This window comes from Dysidea avara, chromosome 5, assembly GCF_963678975.1.
Source record: "Dysidea avara chromosome 5, odDysAvar1.4, whole genome shotgun sequence".
Lineage (NCBI taxonomy): Eukaryota > Metazoa > Porifera > Demospongiae > Dictyoceratida > Dysideidae > Dysidea > Dysidea avara.
Genome location: NC_089276.1, coordinates 37,346,547 through 37,365,980, shown reverse-complemented (window position 1 = coordinate 37,365,980; position 19,434 = coordinate 37,346,547). Strand labels below are relative to the sequence as shown.

At 39.5% G+C, this 19,434-nt stretch overlaps 3 protein-coding genes and 1 pseudogene across 8 annotated transcripts in view; 2 read left to right on the top strand and 2 right to left on the bottom strand.

The window, feature by feature from the left end:
• Nucleotides 1-8,149, bottom strand: part of LOC136256024 (uncharacterized) — a 30,632-nt gene extending 22,483 nt beyond the window's left edge. For 4 of the 6 annotated variants that reach the window (XR_010701282.1, XR_010701284.1, XR_010701283.1 and 1 more), the window contains exons 1-4: nt 7,632-8,149; nt 6,026-6,113; nt 3,875-5,968; nt 3,763-3,826 (exon numbers count right to left, since the gene is read on the bottom strand). Coding sequence is in view for 3 of the 6 variants with exons in the window: in XM_066048935.1 (XP_065905007.1) it covers nt 3,763-3,826; nt 3,875-5,968; nt 6,026-6,113; nt 7,632-7,920 (2,535 nt within the window). In the remaining 3 variants the exon portion in view is untranslated. Of the gene's footprint in view, nt 1-2,975; nt 3,059-3,762; nt 3,827-3,874; nt 5,969-6,025; nt 6,114-7,631 lie in introns of all 6 variants that reach the window. The other 2 variants (XM_066048936.1, XM_066048938.1) reach the window with 2 other exon arrangements.
• Nucleotides 8,129-15,938, top strand: LOC136256026 (protein wntless-like). Its single transcript, XM_066048940.1, has 13 exons — nt 8,129-8,275; nt 9,625-9,909; nt 10,289-10,422; nt 10,839-10,991; nt 11,087-11,223; nt 11,713-11,753; nt 12,800-12,936; nt 13,031-13,134; nt 13,180-13,243; nt 13,364-13,507; nt 13,577-13,712; nt 15,291-15,371; nt 15,708-15,938. The coding sequence occupies exons 1-13, from the start codon at nt 8,182-8,184 to the stop codon at nt 15,785-15,787; spliced, it is 1,590 nt and encodes a 529-aa protein (XP_065905012.1). The 5' UTR covers nt 8,129-8,181; the 3' UTR covers nt 15,788-15,938.
• Nucleotides 15,939-16,030: 92 nt separating this feature from the next.
• On the bottom strand, nt 16,031-17,179 carry LOC136256027 (ubiquitin-like domain-containing CTD phosphatase 1 pseudogene; annotated as a pseudogene).
• A 114-nt stretch (nt 17,180-17,293) lies between these two features.
• LOC136255241 (E3 ubiquitin-protein ligase TRIM33-like) lies at nt 17,294-18,963 on the top strand. The gene is made up of 2 exons (XM_066047968.1): nt 17,294-18,910; nt 18,958-18,963. The coding sequence occupies exons 1-2, from the start codon at nt 17,294-17,296 to the stop codon at nt 18,961-18,963; spliced, it is 1,623 nt and encodes a 540-aa protein (XP_065904040.1).
• The last annotated feature ends 471 nt before the right edge of the window (nt 18,964-19,434 follow it).

Here is a 19,434-nt window from a genome sequence, read left to right as displayed (position 1 = left end):
AAACACCAGAACTGTTTATCAAAAAAGCACTTTGATATGGGCAAGAACAAGTGAGTTATGAGGCTTTAAAACATTTAGTTCAACATGTTTACAACATGAAAACATGCTTGTTAAAGTACAAAATCATTGAGAGTGAACATGTGTTCACCTTATTAGGCGAAGAATGTGCTACGCTATGCTGACCCATAATTGAAAATTTTATGTATGCATATATAATACATCCAGTGGCTGCACTTGTATTGGCTTGGGTGATTGATCGCCCAGTACAGGCTATCAGCCTATTACATATTAGCTGTAACATGGGCATTTGGGCTTTGCCTGATATGTATGCCCTCTACCCTCGGGCCAGTGGCCCTCAGGCAGTCGGACATACATATCAGGCAAAGCCCTCATGCCTTATTACAACTATTACTTGTTAGCACTAATTGGGGGACCAATGTGGGTATATCAATTGACTGGAGTGGATTACTAGCTGGACTACTGGACTCAGCTACTTTTTATGGCCAAACTTAACCACGAGAAAAATCACATACACTTAAAAAAAAATTCTGACGACATCCATTATTCACAACGCTTCAGTGTAGCTCACTTTGATATTATAAATTTGTGAATTGAAAGTGAAACACCGGATGAAGCAGAATTGAAAAAGGAGAGAATACGACATACATAACAGACAAACAGAATTATTTAGATACTTTAGCTTTTATTATATTAACAGGGGCTGAACGTAAACTGAGGAAGGTTGATATTTTAAAAACACTATTCTGTAATGGTAATTTTTGCCATGTAAATTTTAGCATTAATAGGGATGCTGTTTTCTATCCCTCTACTGTTAAGTACTACTGCACATAATGATAAACACCATGAGTATCTGGTTTTTAGGAAAGTTGATTATATCAATCAAAACGTCAATTATTAGAATACTAATAATGACTGTTTTATTGAAGAATTTTGTCAATGTGTGCACACACTCTTTTAGAGTAAGCAAACACTGCTCTGTATATAAACAAAATAATGCCTTGACAGATACACAAACATCCTTCCCCATATTAGAGTAAGCAATGGACTCAACACCGTAGCACAAAAATTAACTCTATTATTAGCAAAAATACAAGAAGTTTTTGTTCTAGTGATAATGGCAGCACACAGCCTTCACTCACATACTTCAGCCATGACCAGCCAGTTGATGCTTAATGGGACACATGCATTTGGGTGGCACATGACGATTGTTCAATTGTACAAAACATAAAACCAAAGCCAGTTGGTGCATCAAGTATCTGGGAATATTTATAAGAATGCTTTATTCAAAACTAGTGATGGCAGGTACAACAAAACCTTATCATATCCCTAGCAACAGGAATGAACAATACAATTTCTTTAATTTCAGTTTCTGGATAACAATTGTGGTTTATGTAACATAAACCATTTTGAAATTCTCTTTACACGACCGAACTTACATGGCTAGATAACCACACAACCAACCAAAATGGGATACACAGTGCACTGAAAACTGTTTATAGTAATTTATCAAACAGTACAATAGTGCCGTTTAAGTGGGGAATGGCTTGAAAATTTTGCACGCTGCAAAAAATTCCACCTTTGAAAATCATTCTTGAGACATCTTACGTGACAAAATGACCTTTACGGAATAGTACTAGTCCATATAATGTATAATACAGCATTAAATCCAACAAAACACTTAGAGATGGCTGGATATAGATTTTTTTTAAAAAAATCATAAAACTAGAAGTTTAGTCTCACTGCCTGTTTGACTGACTGCCTGACCACAAGGCTAGAGGCCAAACAAAGCACCGCACGGCCACCATTTACGCCACAATAACAAACTCACCAGTGGGATATGCCTTTTGGGGTTCTGAGAGCGTAGGCTCTCTGCACCTTGTCTTTTCTTTTATCTTCAATCAGACTGCTTGTCTTCTTCTTCTTCATCCATATTGAGGCATTAACTTTCCATATCAACTCTTTCTTTTAGCAGCATATTTAGACGCTACAGAATTATTTCAGAGCTGGATTCAGAAGTGCTTCAGTCCCGGCACTACTATAAGAGGTATACTAGCTAGATATCTGCAACTTCATGGTAGGTTCATGACCACACCCATCAAATAAAGATTTAGGTGGACTAATAATGACAGAGTACAGAGACCACACTTCTTAACAATCTAGCTATTTTATACTTAACAGTAAACAACCCCTTATTGGTCTAGCTAGCTGCACACAAGTAAGTGCACACCCTTTGGCTGACTCGAGATACTCTAATACAACAGTCATCTGTGATATTCTAATAGAACAGTCACAAGTTACACTGTAGCTAGCTGTGCTACAACAAAAAACCAAACAAACTAGTATTTTAAAGAAATTAAGTAGGGATCTATGCAATAAAAAGTAGTGAAACAAGAGATGAATGATGGTATTACAGCATAGCTCAGTGGGAAAGTCCCTACTTTGGCACATTAGCTATAACAATTATTTCGTTTAATGCCAACGCAGGGATTTTTTTCCCATTGAGCTATGCATACTATAATACCACCATTCACCTATTGTTTCACTACTTTTTATTGCATAGATCCCTACTTCATTTTTAAATTAACAAGTTAAAAAAAATGTTATGAAACAATAGATCATACAGCTAGAGACATTTAACAGGTTCCAGTGTAGTTAGCAGTTGGACACTTGAGGACACCTACATAATCCAGACACTTAGTTAAGGTCCCAGAACATGTTGATAATCAGGGCACTACTGTTGGTCCCAAAGCACTCATATTACACAGGAAAGATCGTGCAAAACAAAATCCGAATCTGGCAAGGTTGAAAAATTCAGCTGGTGAATAATTATATGGTATATTGTAAACCAGCATGCTGCACTGGCCTGAAGAAGATGTGTGAAGAGTCATGCATACTGCTTAATGGACTACATTGTAACATGTAATTCTATTAGAAACTTTGTAGCTACAACTCACTGTATTACAACTAGACACTGTCGTGGGACAAAGTTTCAAGGTTTGTTTGGGCCAGTTGGCATTTCAGGGATGGACAAAGGATTCTGCAAATACACAAGTGAGATGATAGAATCATTCAAACCACAAGTTGTCTGTCTAGCCATTTAGTAACTATTATGTCTGATTTCAAAGCACAATATAACATTGAACCACTTCAATCACTATTAAACTAATCCTTCTACACAACCATAAAGCATCACGTTCATTAGAAATTCCAGCATGATTGTTATATTAGATTTACACTACATCTTTCTATCACCAGACTTCTTAAAACAAGTATATCACTCTGTAATCAAGCAGGTCCTGTTGTATTTTGTAGATGGTACAAAACAACTAATTCATCAGTACATCCTAGTTACGTCATACAAACATGCAATACTATCCATTCATATTTACTGTAAGGATGTTCTCCATGTAACCATCATTGACATAGCTTTTAACATTCACAATATTTGCAGCAGTTAAAAAACTAGACTGTATCAAAGCAGATATTGCGGCTTAGCTAAGTTGGCCCATGCCAGCACTACTGTTGCTTTATTTGAATATGGAAATCTTTATCAGTTGCTCTGGCTACTAGTGTATGTACGTACAATGACATGCATAGCACAACTGCAGAGCAGCCTGCATGCATGTGCACGTGCACACATACACACACGGACACGGACACGCACACACACTACACAACCACACTACACTACACACCCACACTACACAACACTACAACACACACTCCACAAGTATACAATACCATTGAAGGATGGGGGATCTTGGAAGGTTTAGAATTTGGCAAACAAGCAGGTGACTTCTTCGGCCTACAAAATAATATATGTACAATACCCACTGAGATATATTCCTCCTACCTTTGTAGCTTGTTACCAACTGACTGGGGAAACACAAGATTTTGCATTGTCATTTGTGAACAAGCCTGGGTACCAGATTTGTGACGAGAACTTTGAGGATCGGAGTTTTCTTCTTCCATCTCTTCAACAAGAGTTTGAGGATAAGATGAAGCTGCAGTCTCCTCTAATACAGATGTGATCACTCCCTGAGTGCACTGCCTGTTTGATGCACTCTTTGCTGTCCTCTTAACAGGACTGTTAGCTGGAGTTGCTGGATAACTGTTACATTTAGCTGGGCCGGAATATGGTCTGCTAGGGTACTGCCGGCAAACAATTGTGGCTGACAACTGCTCAGCTCTGCTTCCCTGATTAGAGTGATCCCTTAATTCTGGTGTTCTACCAAACACTGAGCAGTCATCGCTCAGAGAACTAAATCTGTGGAAAGATGAAACAGTACCTGCACTGATAGATCTCTTGGAGTAACCACTGTCCATTCTTCTGCTAAGTGCATGTAGCACATTTGTTTTGGAGTGATCTGGTAAGGAGCTAACAGTTGTTAAAGAGGTGCTATTGTCATGAATGACTTCAAATCCTGTAGAAATGGATTGATCCAATTTACAGCTCTCCTCCCAGTTAACACCACTGTCTTGATCATTGTGTACTGGGTAGGGGGATGGAACAGGAATGGGGAGAGCTTCACAAGGAGGGGTCCTTGCAAGAGGCTTCCGTGGAGGATGGTCAAAGCAATAATGTGAATGCTTGCTTCTATTCCTGTCAACTGTGGGAAATGACCAAACAGAGAGAACACCACTGGAAAGTGCTAGCTTGCTAGCTGCTGGGGCGGTAAACGGTCTACTGTTTTTGTCAGCTTTCCATCTACTACTACTGGGAACTCGGAAACAGCTTGACATAAATGGCTGACTAAAGAATGCACTGTCAGTCAGCTCAGTTTCTCGAGTTAGCTTGTTAATCTCATCACGTGTCCACAGAAATGTGGTAACAGACCGAGCTATGCGTAACACCAACTGCTTACGGGTATAACCATCTTTTGTACTATCAGTAGTTCTATCATTGTCTCTTCTTAATGGCTTGTGTAGTATCTGGGCCAGTTTTTGTTTGGTTAGTGCCAATAGACAAGACAAAATGGCTGCACCTTGTAAACGGTTAGTCCACTCCAACAAAATGGTGTGGTTCACTAAATGCATGTGACGTGCTGAAGAAGGGTATCTCTTATTAATCCACACTTGGAAGTTAACATGATCCAAACAGTATACTATCACAGGGCTATCACAGACTGCAGTGAAGTTGGAATATTTCATGCCAAACAGTGCCTCAGTGCTACCCACAAAATCACCTGGTCCCAGCACACAAATATTAGTCTTATTCTTCAGCACAGAGGAGTGGTTTTTCCTAATCTGTTCTACACTATGCTGTAAACTGGCATAGTGGTATTCTGCATGTGCTCTCCTCTGTCTCTCGTTGCCTTCATTACTCATCTCTTTGCTCTGACTTAGAATAGCTCCTAGGTAATTCTGTGGTGGTGATATTAGGCTCAGCACCTCACTGGAGATCTCTCTACTAGAATCAACTGATAGCTTTACTACACCAGACTTTATGGCATAGAATGAGCTAATCTCTTTACCCTCAGTTGTAATTTTGCTATCAAAAGGGAACGACTCCTCCCACAGTGACAATGCTAAATGCATAATAGCTCCAGGGGACCAGCTGCTATTACACTTCATCGAAGTTGTAATGAAGTCTAGCTTGTTCATTATATCAACTTTGAACTGTTCTGACAGGGTACGATTGAACAGTGCTCTCCCAATAAGAATACAGTCTGTTTGCTCATTGGCAATAGTAGTGTATAAATGAGTGCTGTCTCTAGTCACTACAGATGACTCATTGAAATAGCTACCTGAGGTGAGACATCTAATTTCTGCACCGTATGAGCACTTTCCTTTCTGCATGCAGTGTGCAGCTTGCTTAGTTCTCTTGCTGCTGATTGAGTAGCTGGTGCTCATACTGCTTGGTACAACTGATTCTCTGATGTGTGTCTTGTCTATACTACTGCTGTCCAGGTAAGTGGTCACTGTACCTCGGAGGATGAAGTACAAACTACACAAGATACAAAACAGTGCAATAAAGTATACCACAATTACTGTAGCAGAGTACCTGTCCCCAGTGTCACCTTGCTGAGAGATGACCATGTTCTTGTGGAAACGTGACAACACTATGTTCTGAGCGAGATCCTCTAATTCAGCTATCAATGAAATGAAAAAAATATGCACATACATACATGCACCATAAGAAATTTGTATCACTCGTCTCAGAAATACAAATGTTCCTCACAATTTTGAATGTGCTAATTTTGGTATAAGAGGAGGTAGGACATGCATTGTGTGCCGCTTGTTTTAATTGCATATTAAATATGGGATTCGGTGGGCCCAGCGGATTTTTAGATAATGCTTTACATGGCTATGCACCTTGTTTTGTAAGAGCCGCTGGATTTCCTGTTGAAATGGCAAAATATCACTGTTTCGCAAGCCTAACAGGGGCTCTTTAAAACAAAGTGCATTTTCTTGAAGCTTACGTGAATGGTTATCTACAGATCTACTAAGCCCTGGCGAATTCCAATGTTTGCTGGATTTGTACTACAACTACGTATTGAGACTTACATGAAATTCCAAATAGAAATATACAATTAAAGTAAGTGGCACCATAGATAATGTATGCGTTCCTAATGGATTGGAAATGCCCATTAAATTATTTTCCTATCCTAGTTACGGTGTGCCAATATATTAGGAAATGTACTGAGTGGCTGTTTGGCTTTCTCTGGCTTGTTTGAAGGCCAGTTTGAAGGGGTGGATATTCCTTTTACGTTGTTTATTGTGTTGCATTGTGTACTGAACAAGAACATAGCGTGTCTCTGGACATTGGGAGAAATATTGCTTGCAACGGGTGACAATGGCAGGTACACACCATCTAACACTTCAGCAGCAGCAGTACTATTAGCCAACTTCGCGTCACCGCATTTACACCAGAGAAAAGTGTTATCAAGAGTACATAATATATATAAATATATATATTATGTACTCTTGGTGTTATACATTTTTTGCTACAGTACTGCTCAGCTTGAGCTAAACAATTACACACAGTAGTACCTGTTTTTTGAAGTTTTGTCAAACAGTGGAAATATACAGATACAGGCAGTGAATATCTAGCTAGCCTACCACACTCTACCTGCTACAAGTGGTGTAAAGAGCGGCAAGAAACAATGCTGCACTTTCTGTTTTTGTTTTTCCCTCAGGAAATTTGCACAACTATTTTGAAACACCATATTTCACCTTTGAACCTTACACTGTTGTTTACTACTCTCCAGAGTCCCTACCCCGTCCAGCCTCCAATTATTGTAGGTGGTAACTAACCCAGCTGTAAACAACAAACACTAATTTGTTGATTACATGAACAGTGAAATCTTCCACCTGTAGAGGCCAGAGAAACAGGATGGCCCATGACGTCACTATGTAAATGGCGTTTCCAATCGTATGACATACATTATCTATATATGGTGGCACGCACACATGTCCTACCTCCTCTGTAATGGTATGGCTCTGATACACCGTCTGGGACAAAATATTTAAGTTATATACCTGCTCACTTGGGCTTTCACACATCTTAGCAAAATGATACATTAAGCAAACCAGCTACATACACTGCAGGCACTCTGTACAGCTATGAAGTGTCGAGTGAAATGTACTTTCTTACAAGTTTTATATACCTTCAGGCAATGGAGCAAAGATATCTCCTCTCTCGCGTAGCCATGGAATAATTGTGTCTACATCTCGCTTAGTCCTCGCGCCGGATTTCTTCCCGAGGATGCTCCTAGCCAGTAGCCATTCGGTCACCAGGGACTGAGATGCTAGTGCCATCCAAACTACACCCGCTGCTTTTAACAAACCCAAGTCCGTAACGCACACAACATCCCAATAGAACGGTCGGGACACTTTATAACACCATGATAAATAATAGGAAACCTTTAACAACAATCTCTTTGTGACATCAATCATCACCTCATCCCGCTATCAATCGACACCTCATCAAATACTGCTCCACGCACACAGTGTCATGGCCCTACACTCCCACACAGAGGAGACGCCATTATAACATCACTGCTGTTATCACAGCTCAGACCGTTAGTATGAACACTGACAGCTGAAGGCGATGAACCTGATGAACGCCCAGCCAGTCTATCACTTAAACCTAATGAGTTATCGATTGTGGGACACGGAGATATATTTAAACTGGTCGTGTGGAGTATCGATTGTGGGATGAAGTTGTCCTTGATGAACGTTTGCGGTTTCGTGTTTCTGCTGCTGTTCCTTCTACTGGTCACAGCTGGCTGCTTCTTCCTGGGAGCATTTGGTGAGTAGATGTGTGTGCATGCAGCTGTTTGCCAGATTTTTTTTTTTTTAATATCAGGATGCGCATGTTTCGTTAATTTTGGGGGCGCTAGCCTGCAGAGCAGGGAAGGAGCTATGTTCTGTATGTTTGAGCCGGAGCGCATCGAATCCTATGGACAAGGGGGCATGTAACTTCGTAAAGAGCGAAATTCAAACATGGCTTCCGAGTACCATAATAAGATATCTTTAATAATTGACAGCGAAAATTGCAAAGCGATAATAGAATAATGTAATAAAACAAACTACCAAACTAATCACAAGAAGCTAAACTACATACAAGCTACACCTACTTAGCTACATTATAAAATCTGTAGTGTTTTCCGAGCAAAGGGCATAGTGTCTGAGGACCATTTTGGCATTATATTTCCATAAAGTTGGTGATGAGCGTTGCAACAATTACCTCCAAGCCAACTGCCGAGGCTTATCATTAATCACGCAAAATTATTCCACTTGACTATATTCCAAGCTTTGACTTGACGATATTCCTATTGTAGCAGCTTGCTGCCTTCACACAAGACGATGATGTAGCAGTCCATACAGTGTATCCCTGTGTGCGTAAGAATGATGTAACCAATCATATACATAGTAACACTGGACGCCATGTTTGAATTTTGCCCATAGTATTGGTAGTGTACGGAGTTACATGATCCCTTGTCCATAGGATTCGATGAGCTCCTGATTTGAGCCAGAGTAGAGCCTTATCGTGTACCATGGAGTGTAAAGACAGTATAAATGGTGTGTTTATGCATTTAGGCTAAACCAGAGAGTATGACACACTCACGTGAGCTCATAGAATCATCACTGAAAACTAGGTGCCAATCAAGCGTAATTTAATGGTGTGGTGAACTCCATTGAACCCTTTGATATTAGTGTAAAGGGCGGTTGGAGACGTAACTGCATGATGAGCAAAATGGCAATGTTTGAAGACAATAGCATTGGAAATTGTCAAGGTAGTTGCTAAATTTTGTTTAATTTCTTGTAGCTTAATCAGCTAAAAGCTTAAGTTGTTTGATCACCTGTTTTAGCACAGCTTGATCACTTGATGAAGCTTAACTTATACCCTTGATTGCATTTTAATCCTGGGATCAAAGCATAAATGACTATATACCCCTTGTATAAAAAAACTCAAATAAAGTTTTATGTAAGACTGCTGCCATGTTCTCTTACCAAATGGTGCTATAAAAAGACTTTGCAAATTTTTAGCGGTGTACAAACTGCTAAACTGTTTGCAAGTAACTAAGGGTAACTAAGGGTTTTTTGTTGTTTTTTTCCAATAATTTTGTATTCTATACATATTGTATTGTTATGTAGGACCTCCTCATACTAATGTCCGTCACAACGACCTCTCCCCATGTGTCATCAAGCCTAGAAATGAGCCCCACCCACCTATGGTGGACAGCATTAATTGCGATCAACTAGGAGCAAAGCTTGTTGAGCACGACCAGTCCAAGTTGCAAGTGGTCCCTCTCAAAAGTGTCACTCATTATGTACACATCCCCAATGAGAAGAGAGGGGCCCGTATGAACAGGTGGTACCAGTTTATGACTGTCTTCATTGATATTCAGTTCACCTCTGAGTTTGTTAAGAAAGTTATTGGTAAGTGTTGCTGTGTCTATAGTGTAGGGATGTGATACCACCACTTATAGGGTGTAACAGCTCATGGTTATATCTTTTGTGTATATTTCAAATGCACAGTATAATAGCTTATGTGTATATGTACGTCAGGAGTTTATGAGTGCTGCACACTCCTGGTACGTGTAAGGAACATTTTCATTAATTCTAATTAGTTGGTAGTTTTTGCCCCCTATTCTACAATTAGAATTACAGTGTATATTGCATGCAGTTTTTATGTATACATGAGGCTGAGATATACTGTGTGTGTTATATCATGTATACAGGGTGTATATGACGAAGCATTACCTAGTTAGTGTAGTTGATAAGACAGACAGGTCTACTACATGTATTTCTTTTGCAGAGAAAAATGCTGCAGTGATCAGTTTGAATATCACCGTTGGTTACAAGAATACAAACACTATTAAGGAGGGAAGCTGGTCTATTCTAGCTAGTGGACATGTGAGCCGAGTAATGAACTGTCACTATAACGAAAATGTGAGTGGCTAGGGTGAAAATGGAACATCTAGCCAGAACTTGGGTTTATATACCTTAGCTGTGTGTTTTCACAATTTTGAAGTGGTCTTATTAATGAGGTTTCACTATGCATCTGTGGGTTTTTAATTCTGTGGGTTTTCAACATCAATCGTTTCTAATGACTTTAATAACTTAGTTACACTAACAAACATGTTATCAAGGACTTTTTGTCAAGCTAGCTAGTGAGGTTATTCATCACTCTGTAATGGAAATTCTTTAGGTATTCATTAGATATTCATTATTTTGAGGATTATCAAAGTAGGTCTCACTGTAAGAGAAGTGGCAAATTGTGATATATCCCATTGTGTGTCACTTGCTCATTACAGTTACTCTTGTGTAAGTCACAGCTAGTTCAGTGAGGCATTTTCTTTTTGTAGGACTTTCCAAGTTGTAACCACATTCAATTGTTTGAGCTAGGCAGTGTTCATCATTCATTTTATCTGATCAATGTCAATTTTGATCCGTTTCCTCTTGAGAAGACGATCCCTGACCATCGAGGACTAGGACCAGTAAAGGAGATTAACATGTTGGTCAGTGTGTGTGTGTGCGTGTGTGCGTGTGCGTGTGCAGCACTACAGGTAGTGTAGTATACTAGCTATGCTCACTGACTAAACATTTACTTTAGGAGATCCACCATAGTGGAGGCTTCACCATCATCTTCCTGGGGTTGAAGAGTATCATGTTACTAGTAACTTCTGTCATCTTTATCTACTATCAGTGGCATATGTCTGCTCTTAACAGACCAGCCAATGTCATTGAAAAGTAAGTACACCTACGCTGTTGTTGTTTGATTGTGTCTACCCCAGACCCTTGGTTATGTGTCTAACAATCTCCATTATATACTGCCCCCCTGTAAATAGTATCTGGTATTGTCACAAGTAAAGTTATCAGTTTTCAATCATTCATATACAGGACATCCAAGTATATTCTTGCAATTGTACAGTACAAGTATATTGAGGAGTTTACGATGCTAATAGTAGAGTAGTACCTATTGTGCTGAATAGAACAATTGTTCATTTACTGAATAACATTCTAATTTGACTCACTGTAATTAGCGACCACAGTGTGATTGCATTATACCAACAACATTAAATTTGAAGATGAATATTTTTTTTGGGCAGTTATTGGATAAACTTTATGCCCTCAAAACATGTGTCCAGCACATGTCGGTGGTACCTGTACATATTCCATAGATTGTATTTATGTGTACAGCAGCTACTTTTTTTACATTGCATATAATTCTGGCCACAGGACACTGAGGGAAGTCGTAATTACTCTGATTTTCATGAATTGTGAGTTAGTTTAGTGTGGTGAGTATGGTTCAAGGATCATTACTATTTTCAGCAGCTGGCCTCTCTTATGCATACTTACCATTCATTATGTACAAAATTTTGAGAGATGTAATTTTTGCAGATTTCACAGTTGCTTGGTTGTCCATGAAATTTTCAGCCTTGAAAAATTAACAATTATTAGCATTAGCTCTATACTTTCTAATAGATAACCTCAGTGAAAAACAAGTGATCCTTGAAAATACTGCAAAAAATCCAGAAATTTGGCAATCCACGAAAATTATGTTCCTTGAAAATTTTTATAAACATGGTATGAAATGTGTTAAATAGTAACAAAATTAGTTGAGCTGGCTGAAAGGATTGCCAAACTTTTCACATTGGCAGTACAATAGAATAGAGTTGTGACACTTAACTGGTTAACCGATTAATCGACCAGTTATTTTTATAAATTCAGTTATTTTTTCTCATACCCGGATAACCGATCCCTAATATTTTCACTCAGAAATGTATAATTTGGGTACTCTTTTCATTCTTCAACATTGATATCACACTTGTTGTAGAATTCAGTTTTACGTATAATGACTTGTTGCCTCTTACTTTGGCCACTACAAGTATAATCAACTTTTAAGGTGACCATAGCTTAAAAACTAAGTCCAGCATAAATATTAGAGAAAATTTCATTAAGTTCAGTTAACCAGATAACCGGCAGTTATCACACTGGGTACATGGAGAGATGCTTCTAAAAGAGTTTACGTGCCTGAAGAAATATTCATTTGTCTTTTGAGCTTTGAAGGAAAGTTGCCATCAAATTTTGGATGTTTGTACCTTACGAATTAAACAGCTGGCATTGCATAAATACCCACAGTTATGTTAAAGTAATTGCTATACACAAGAGTGTATAATGACAGTAGCGAAGGTGCATGTGTACAGTACTTATAGTTGAAGCTAGTGTTTAATACACCACTAATGTCTTGTGTTTGTTTGGATGTCTACATGTATTCCACTGCTATAGTGTATTGCTGTACACTTGTGAGCATTATCTCTTACAGTGCCACTGGAGTATCTAAAGTTATGGTATGACCTCCCATGGATGGTAGTGTTGAATGACTTCAGACAGGGACTCTTCCTCTGTGCACTAGCTTTCTTCTGGGCTGTATTCATTGGAGAGCATCAGAACTATGACAATGTGTGTGCGTGCGTGTGTGCATGCGCGCGCGTGTGTGTAATACATATAACAATACCAGTACAACATTTGGCATTGTAACGCTTCTTATTTGCAGCTATCAGAATCTGGTGTTGCTAAGGGTATTGGTAACCATTTGAAACAGTTGCTAGTGGTGGCCATTGGCTGCTTGACTCTGTTCATATACGAGTTTTGTGAGAGGTAAGTAATAGCAACCATATTACCTCACCTACCAACACCACCTAGGGGTATACAAGTCATCTTTCCATTCTACAGTTTGTGGTCAACCCGTGAAGGACAAAAAGTGGCTGTATCCTACAACATGTGTATCAGTGTGTGCAGTTTGTAGATTTTTACTATTGTAAAAAGTACAGCCAGGTTCCACATTAACAGGTTCCAGTACAGTTATATTGTCCTTGACAGTTGCTAGTGGTTACTGGTATTGATAGCATTGCTATGTGTTCTGGTCTACTATGGGGTACTGGTGGTACAAGCAGTTAGGGTAGTGGTGACACTGTGGAAGAGAGAGAAGAGCGTGGAGGGACTGTCTGAGACTGCTAGGAAGAGATACAAGGTGAACATGTGTACGTGCGTGCAAAGGTAGATGTAGTTATCAAGCTCCACTACCATTCCACTCGTACAGAAGGTATTCTTCATCTTCAAGTGCCAGTTAGTGGTGACATTGACAGCAGCCGCTCTTTGTGTTGCTACCTTCCTCCCCTCAGAGCTGCTCCTTCACCAGTGGCAGAACGTGAACAGCTACCAGTACTCTTTCTATAGTAAGTGACTCTTGTAGTGGAGTTGTTCTTGTCTCATATTGAAGCCCATCCTTACACAGTACAACCCACTACACCAAGAGTATATAAGAGTCTCTTTAGCATTCTCTGTTGTGTATCATGTAATGTTGCTAAGACAGACACCATTGGGGAGTTTTCTTTCATTCTTTGTAAGACACTTGTCATTATTGAGTTGACAAAATGCTGACTCGAGACTAAGACTTGTACATGTACCTATCATACAGTACGGTAGTACTGTATATTAGGGATCATGAAGAACTGAGTTTTTCCAGCCAATAATATCACCCTAAAACCAGTCTTAATTTCCCTTCATGACAGCTTGGCAGCATTGCATGGCTAGGCACAGCCAAGCTAAAAATATGTCTTCAGACCAACTCCAAACCCTTCCAAAGTTTCTATAAAATATTATTTCTGTTAACAGAATTTTATGCTGACTGACTGACTACATAAGTGATGCCTCCAGCCAAGCATAACTCGACAAGGGATAAGGCTACGGGCTTGATTTTTTCACTGCTTGACATTGCTTCGTCCCAATATGTGCCTTTTCACCAACCACAGTGTATTATGGGATTGCCTTTGTCCTCCTTTGTGTTCCAGTTCTTTTTGCTGACAACGCAAGGTGTCGATTCATGATAGCATTCCCCATGGCTGGTCACCTGTATTTTGCATAGCGACTAGATTTATTGCGGAGACGCTTCTTTGTTTGTAACGCTGTGTAACGGGTGAATCATAGCTGAAAACAAAGTGTAATGGCCACCTCCCTTTCTGTTACGTAATTGATTTTTTTGAAATTCTGGCCCTAATGGCACTCCCATCCTTCCTGATCTTTAGCTAGAAGTGAAACCTAGTTTTGCATGATAGTGGGCACACGTTGACACAAAATTATTTTTAAGGCATTCCTGGTGCCGTTCTTTCTTTTAATGCGGTATATGTACTTGCTGGTTCATTTGTCATTAATGTTATAAAAAAGTAAACAAACAAGTAGAAGGGAAATTAAGGATTAGGGATCAAAGAAAAAAGTAGTGAAACAAAGGAATTAATAAAAAGTGGTGAAACAAATAAGGTTGCCTATGCCTGTAGAAGTGGACATTTAACCCCTAATTTAGTCATGGTTATAGACTGAATTAGGGATTTAATGTCCACTAGTATATCTGTAACCTTCCTTCACTCTTTAGCTACTCCCTTCCTTTACTACCTGCTTTCTTTGATCCCTAATCCAACTTAAAATTCCTTCTACTTGTAAATTATAGAGAAGAGTCTACAGTTACCTTTTAGAGTGGCTCCACCGTACCTGTTGAAACTTCTTCTTGTGTTTATGCTTTGTGGCAGCTGAACTAGTGTACATAATATAATATTATGTGGTACGTAAAATATGTATCATCTAGGGGAATGAAGTATACATGTGTTCTTCTCATCTTCACTCTACACTTTTTGTAGTTGCAATAAATTAAGCTCATACCTTGATAGGGAAAATTGTCCAGGGTGTGTAGTAGATATAACGAATACTATTCTCAAACACACTGATTTTCTTCACAATTGAAATGCTATTTCTTCTCCCAGGTGGTATGATCACCGGTAACTATGGACTATGGAATGCCTATGTGTTGGTAACTATGTTACTCTACCTTCCTCAACATGAAGGTGATTCTCTTTGTGGTTTGTCATAGATATACAGATTTTACAGAATGTCATGGATAGCTTTTAGGTCATGTAATAAAACACATCAATAGCACCTAAATTTGTGACCAGCACATGTAGGCATGTTGTAAAAATTTAAAAACTATTGACCAAGGCTCCATGGTAATGTGGTACTGTTTCATATGTACGAGAAGTATTGAATTTAGAAATGCCATAATTTTGCCTTGTTTTGAGGATAAACTTAACAAGTTTTCTAGACAGGTAACCAAGTTATTCCCTTCCATGAAAGTTTTGTGTATACAGTTGACACAGACTGTTTCATGTTGTTACTTTTAACAGATCAAGATCAGAAATCAGACAGCACTTCAGCAGGTGATATTGACATGCAACAACTGATGGCTAAAACAGCTCTAGAGTAATAACAGCAGCAGCAACTGCACATTAGCCCTCTTCATTCATCACTGACTTTAGAAGCAGTCTTATCATTGTACATAGCATATAGCAGTGTTCTCAGTACTGTTCATAGCAGATATATTTTTTCTTCAGTACAACAAAATTTCAATAGCTTTACTCAGTTTGTATAAGGAGGTATGACATGGTCACTATAATGAGGTGGTCTTATGAGGTCATGAAGTACACCTTAGCTATGTTTGGAACCAACCTTCAATATTGCTATAAGTTTTCTTATTAAAGAGATGGCAAGTTTCGAATACATGTGTAAGACAAAATCACAAACAATAGACTCAAACATATCAACACTATAAGGTCATACTAAATACATACACACACAACGGTTATGAGTACTGTTCCCACTTGTCATGGTCAAGATGTTTGAAGGTGTCCAGTTTAGCGATGGCTGTTAGGTATTTTGACAACTTTACCAGTTCTTCATCAGAGTATCTACTGGTATGGGCATTCTTGAATGGCCTGACCTTCAACCCGTTCTGTGGGTTCATCAGGAAATTTCGTCTGAGGTCATCAAATATGATCGTGTTCTCTTCATTGTAGTGATCAGGGTATTTGCCCCATATCACCCCAAGTGCCTTTGTCTCTACAAAACCATATTCTGGGGCTACAACAGACACCATGGCACGTGAATCGAGGTAGAAGGTGATGTTGTAGTTATTGTTATGAGCTACTCCCAGCTCCTGCATCTTCACTTCAATCCATTTCATATCTGTAGCAGACCAGATGATGATGTCATAATGATCGTATGCCTCAGTGAGGAACTCATGGAGGTAAGGTCTCATCAACTCTACTCCTTTCTCTCCAACTGAACGATGGTCAAACAATGTGTAGTCAATGTCTAGTACAAGTAACTTCTTCCCTTTACGAGGTTCATTGAGTACTTTAATCTGGTAGTCCTTCACACGACGTTCTACCTTCTTCTTGAACTCTTCTCTCTCCTGTACAGCGATGTCGTCTGGTTTCTTGCCGAAGTCATCCACTACATCAGGTAGGTCATCTGGTATGGTGTTTGCTGCGGCTATTTCGTCTTCCTTTGTACCCATGAGCATTACCTTGGCGCCATTTTTGACTTTTAAGTCACGAAGGGTGCTCTGTTCCAGCTGGTCTGACCTTGGAGTGGCTTTTATTCCGAGCAACTTTTGTCTTTCAGGCCGTACTCCAGTTTTCTGGTAAGCTAACTGTTTCAGTTGCGATATGGTGGTGCTGTCTGGGAGGCCTTCAAACCGGAACTCTTGACCGCTCCACTTCAAGCACAAGTCAATTCGGTCTCCCAGTCCAGCAGCCATTGCTAGGCCTGCAACCCACAATCCAAACAACTGACAATACACCGGTTATCTTCATGTACTCTATCCGCATATTTGTCACCAAAAAGGTCGTAATTAGGGATTTTATTTTTCTGCAAGACCAGCACTCTGGGCTGCTGACTGGACTGCTGACTTGCATTGGAAGTTTTATCGATGGCGGAAGGTGACGTGACGAACTCGGCGACTAGTAACGAAGCCGAAGACTCAGACTGGCAGAGAGTAGAAAGAGAAATCACTTGTACGTTTTGTCAAGGCCTGTTTACCGAGCCAAAGACGATACCATGTTTGCACACGTTTTGTGAGAAATGTATCAAGCAGATGAAAAATAATGGTGAAACGTCTTGCTCCATTTGTGGAAAAGAACTCGCATGTGACGTGGCAGCCATACCCACCAACACTTCTACAAAACGTTTAGTCGAAATTGTCACCAAACGGAAAAGTTCAGCCAGCAACAGAATATGTGGAGAGTGTGATGACAACACTGTAGCAGTAATGTGGTGTGTAGATTGTGAGAATTTCTTGTGTGAGGAATGTTACAAGCAACATGGCAGGATGAAGAAGCTCAAATCACACAAAACCAGAACCATTGAACACTTTAATGAACAAAGTCTGAAAGGGATTTTAGGTTTTCCTAAGCCTGAATATTGTAAAGATCATGTGACACAACCACTAGACCTGTACTGTATGACTTGTAGTAGTTTGATCTGTCGAGATTGTACCTATGTTGATCATCGAGAACATCAATACAGTTTTGTGAATAAACTAGCTGATGTTGAACGTGAGAAGATCAAAGTGATAGCTACACCACTGAAGAAGATGTTGGAGCAAGTGAGAGACGGCTTGGCAAAAGTACAAGAAGCTGATAACGATTTAAACAATGAAACAGACGCTGAGGTGCAATTAAAAGAGATGTACTGTAAGCTTCATGAGATGCTAAACAAACAAGAGAAGAAAGATTTAGAAAAGGTTTCCCAAGTTAAATCCTCACTGCTTGGCTCCCTCCAGAGTCAAAGAGGAGACTTAAGACTTCTTGAAAACTTGATTGTAAGTTGTGATGAATTTGTTACCAAGGTTTCAACTGTGGAGGAATCCAGTCAACTACTAATCCACAGAAATGACATCAACAATACTGTGGCAGAGTTGACAAGTCAAGTAGAACGAACTAACCTTGAACCAGTGTGTGGAGTAGAAAATTTAGTATTATCCACTAGTAATCTTGATAATCTTGTCAGTCAGTTGACATCTGTTTGTAGTGTGTCTACCTTACCTCATGTTCCTAACTGTAGTGTGAAGGGTCCAGCTGCAATGAGCAAGTATGGTCCAGTGAAACTGACTGTTACACTAAAAGATAAAGATGGCCTATATGTACCAAATCAGAGTGAACACTTGAGAGTTGATTTCAAGAGAGAAAATTTTACAGGTAGTGTTAAGGTAGAAGAAACTCCTTCAGGTGTTTACACACTTTCATACAGACTTAAGAGAAGAGAGGCGCACAGTGTGTCAGTGTCATGGAAAGGAAATTTGTTAGGAGAAGTGGAGGTCCCAGTGAATGCCAGGGACTATTCCACTGTACAGGAGACAACACATGTCATTAGTCATCATGGCAGCCAAAATGAGAACAAATTAGATTGTCCTCATCTCTTAGCTGTTGGGCCTAATGATGAGGTCATTGTCCGAGATTGTCATATCAAAAAACTAGTTGTGTTTGATCGTAACTTGAAGTTTTCTTGCTTGATTGATGTCGGTGAATCAGACCCTACTGGCTTGGCTGTCAGTAAAAAAGGTCACTTGTATATATCTGATGGCAAATCAAACAGCATTAAAAAGTTTAAAATGTCTGGAGAGTTGATCAGCAAGTTTGGCACTGAAGGTAATGCAGATGGCCGGTTCTGCTCACCTCGTGGCATAGTGGTCACTCAGTCAGATCTTGTGTGTGTTTGTGACAAAGACAACCATCGCATACAAGTACTGAATGATATGCAGTTATACTACATGTTCGGCAAGAAAGGTGAACAGCCTGGCTACTTGACTGAACCATTTGACTTGGCTCTTAACAGCACCGAAGAGTTGCTTTTCATTTCAGATTGCAAAAATTGTCGTGTTCAGTTGTTCACTCTAGGAGGTCAATTCCTTAAGCTGTTTGGGGACTTTACAAACTTTCCAAAGAGCCTGCTTAATCCAACTGGTATTTGCTATGCTCCCGATGGACACGTCTTGACCTGCATTAGTCAAAGAAGTCGTGTATTGATCTTTGATGAAGATGGCACCCAAGTATCAACCATTGAAGGTACCTA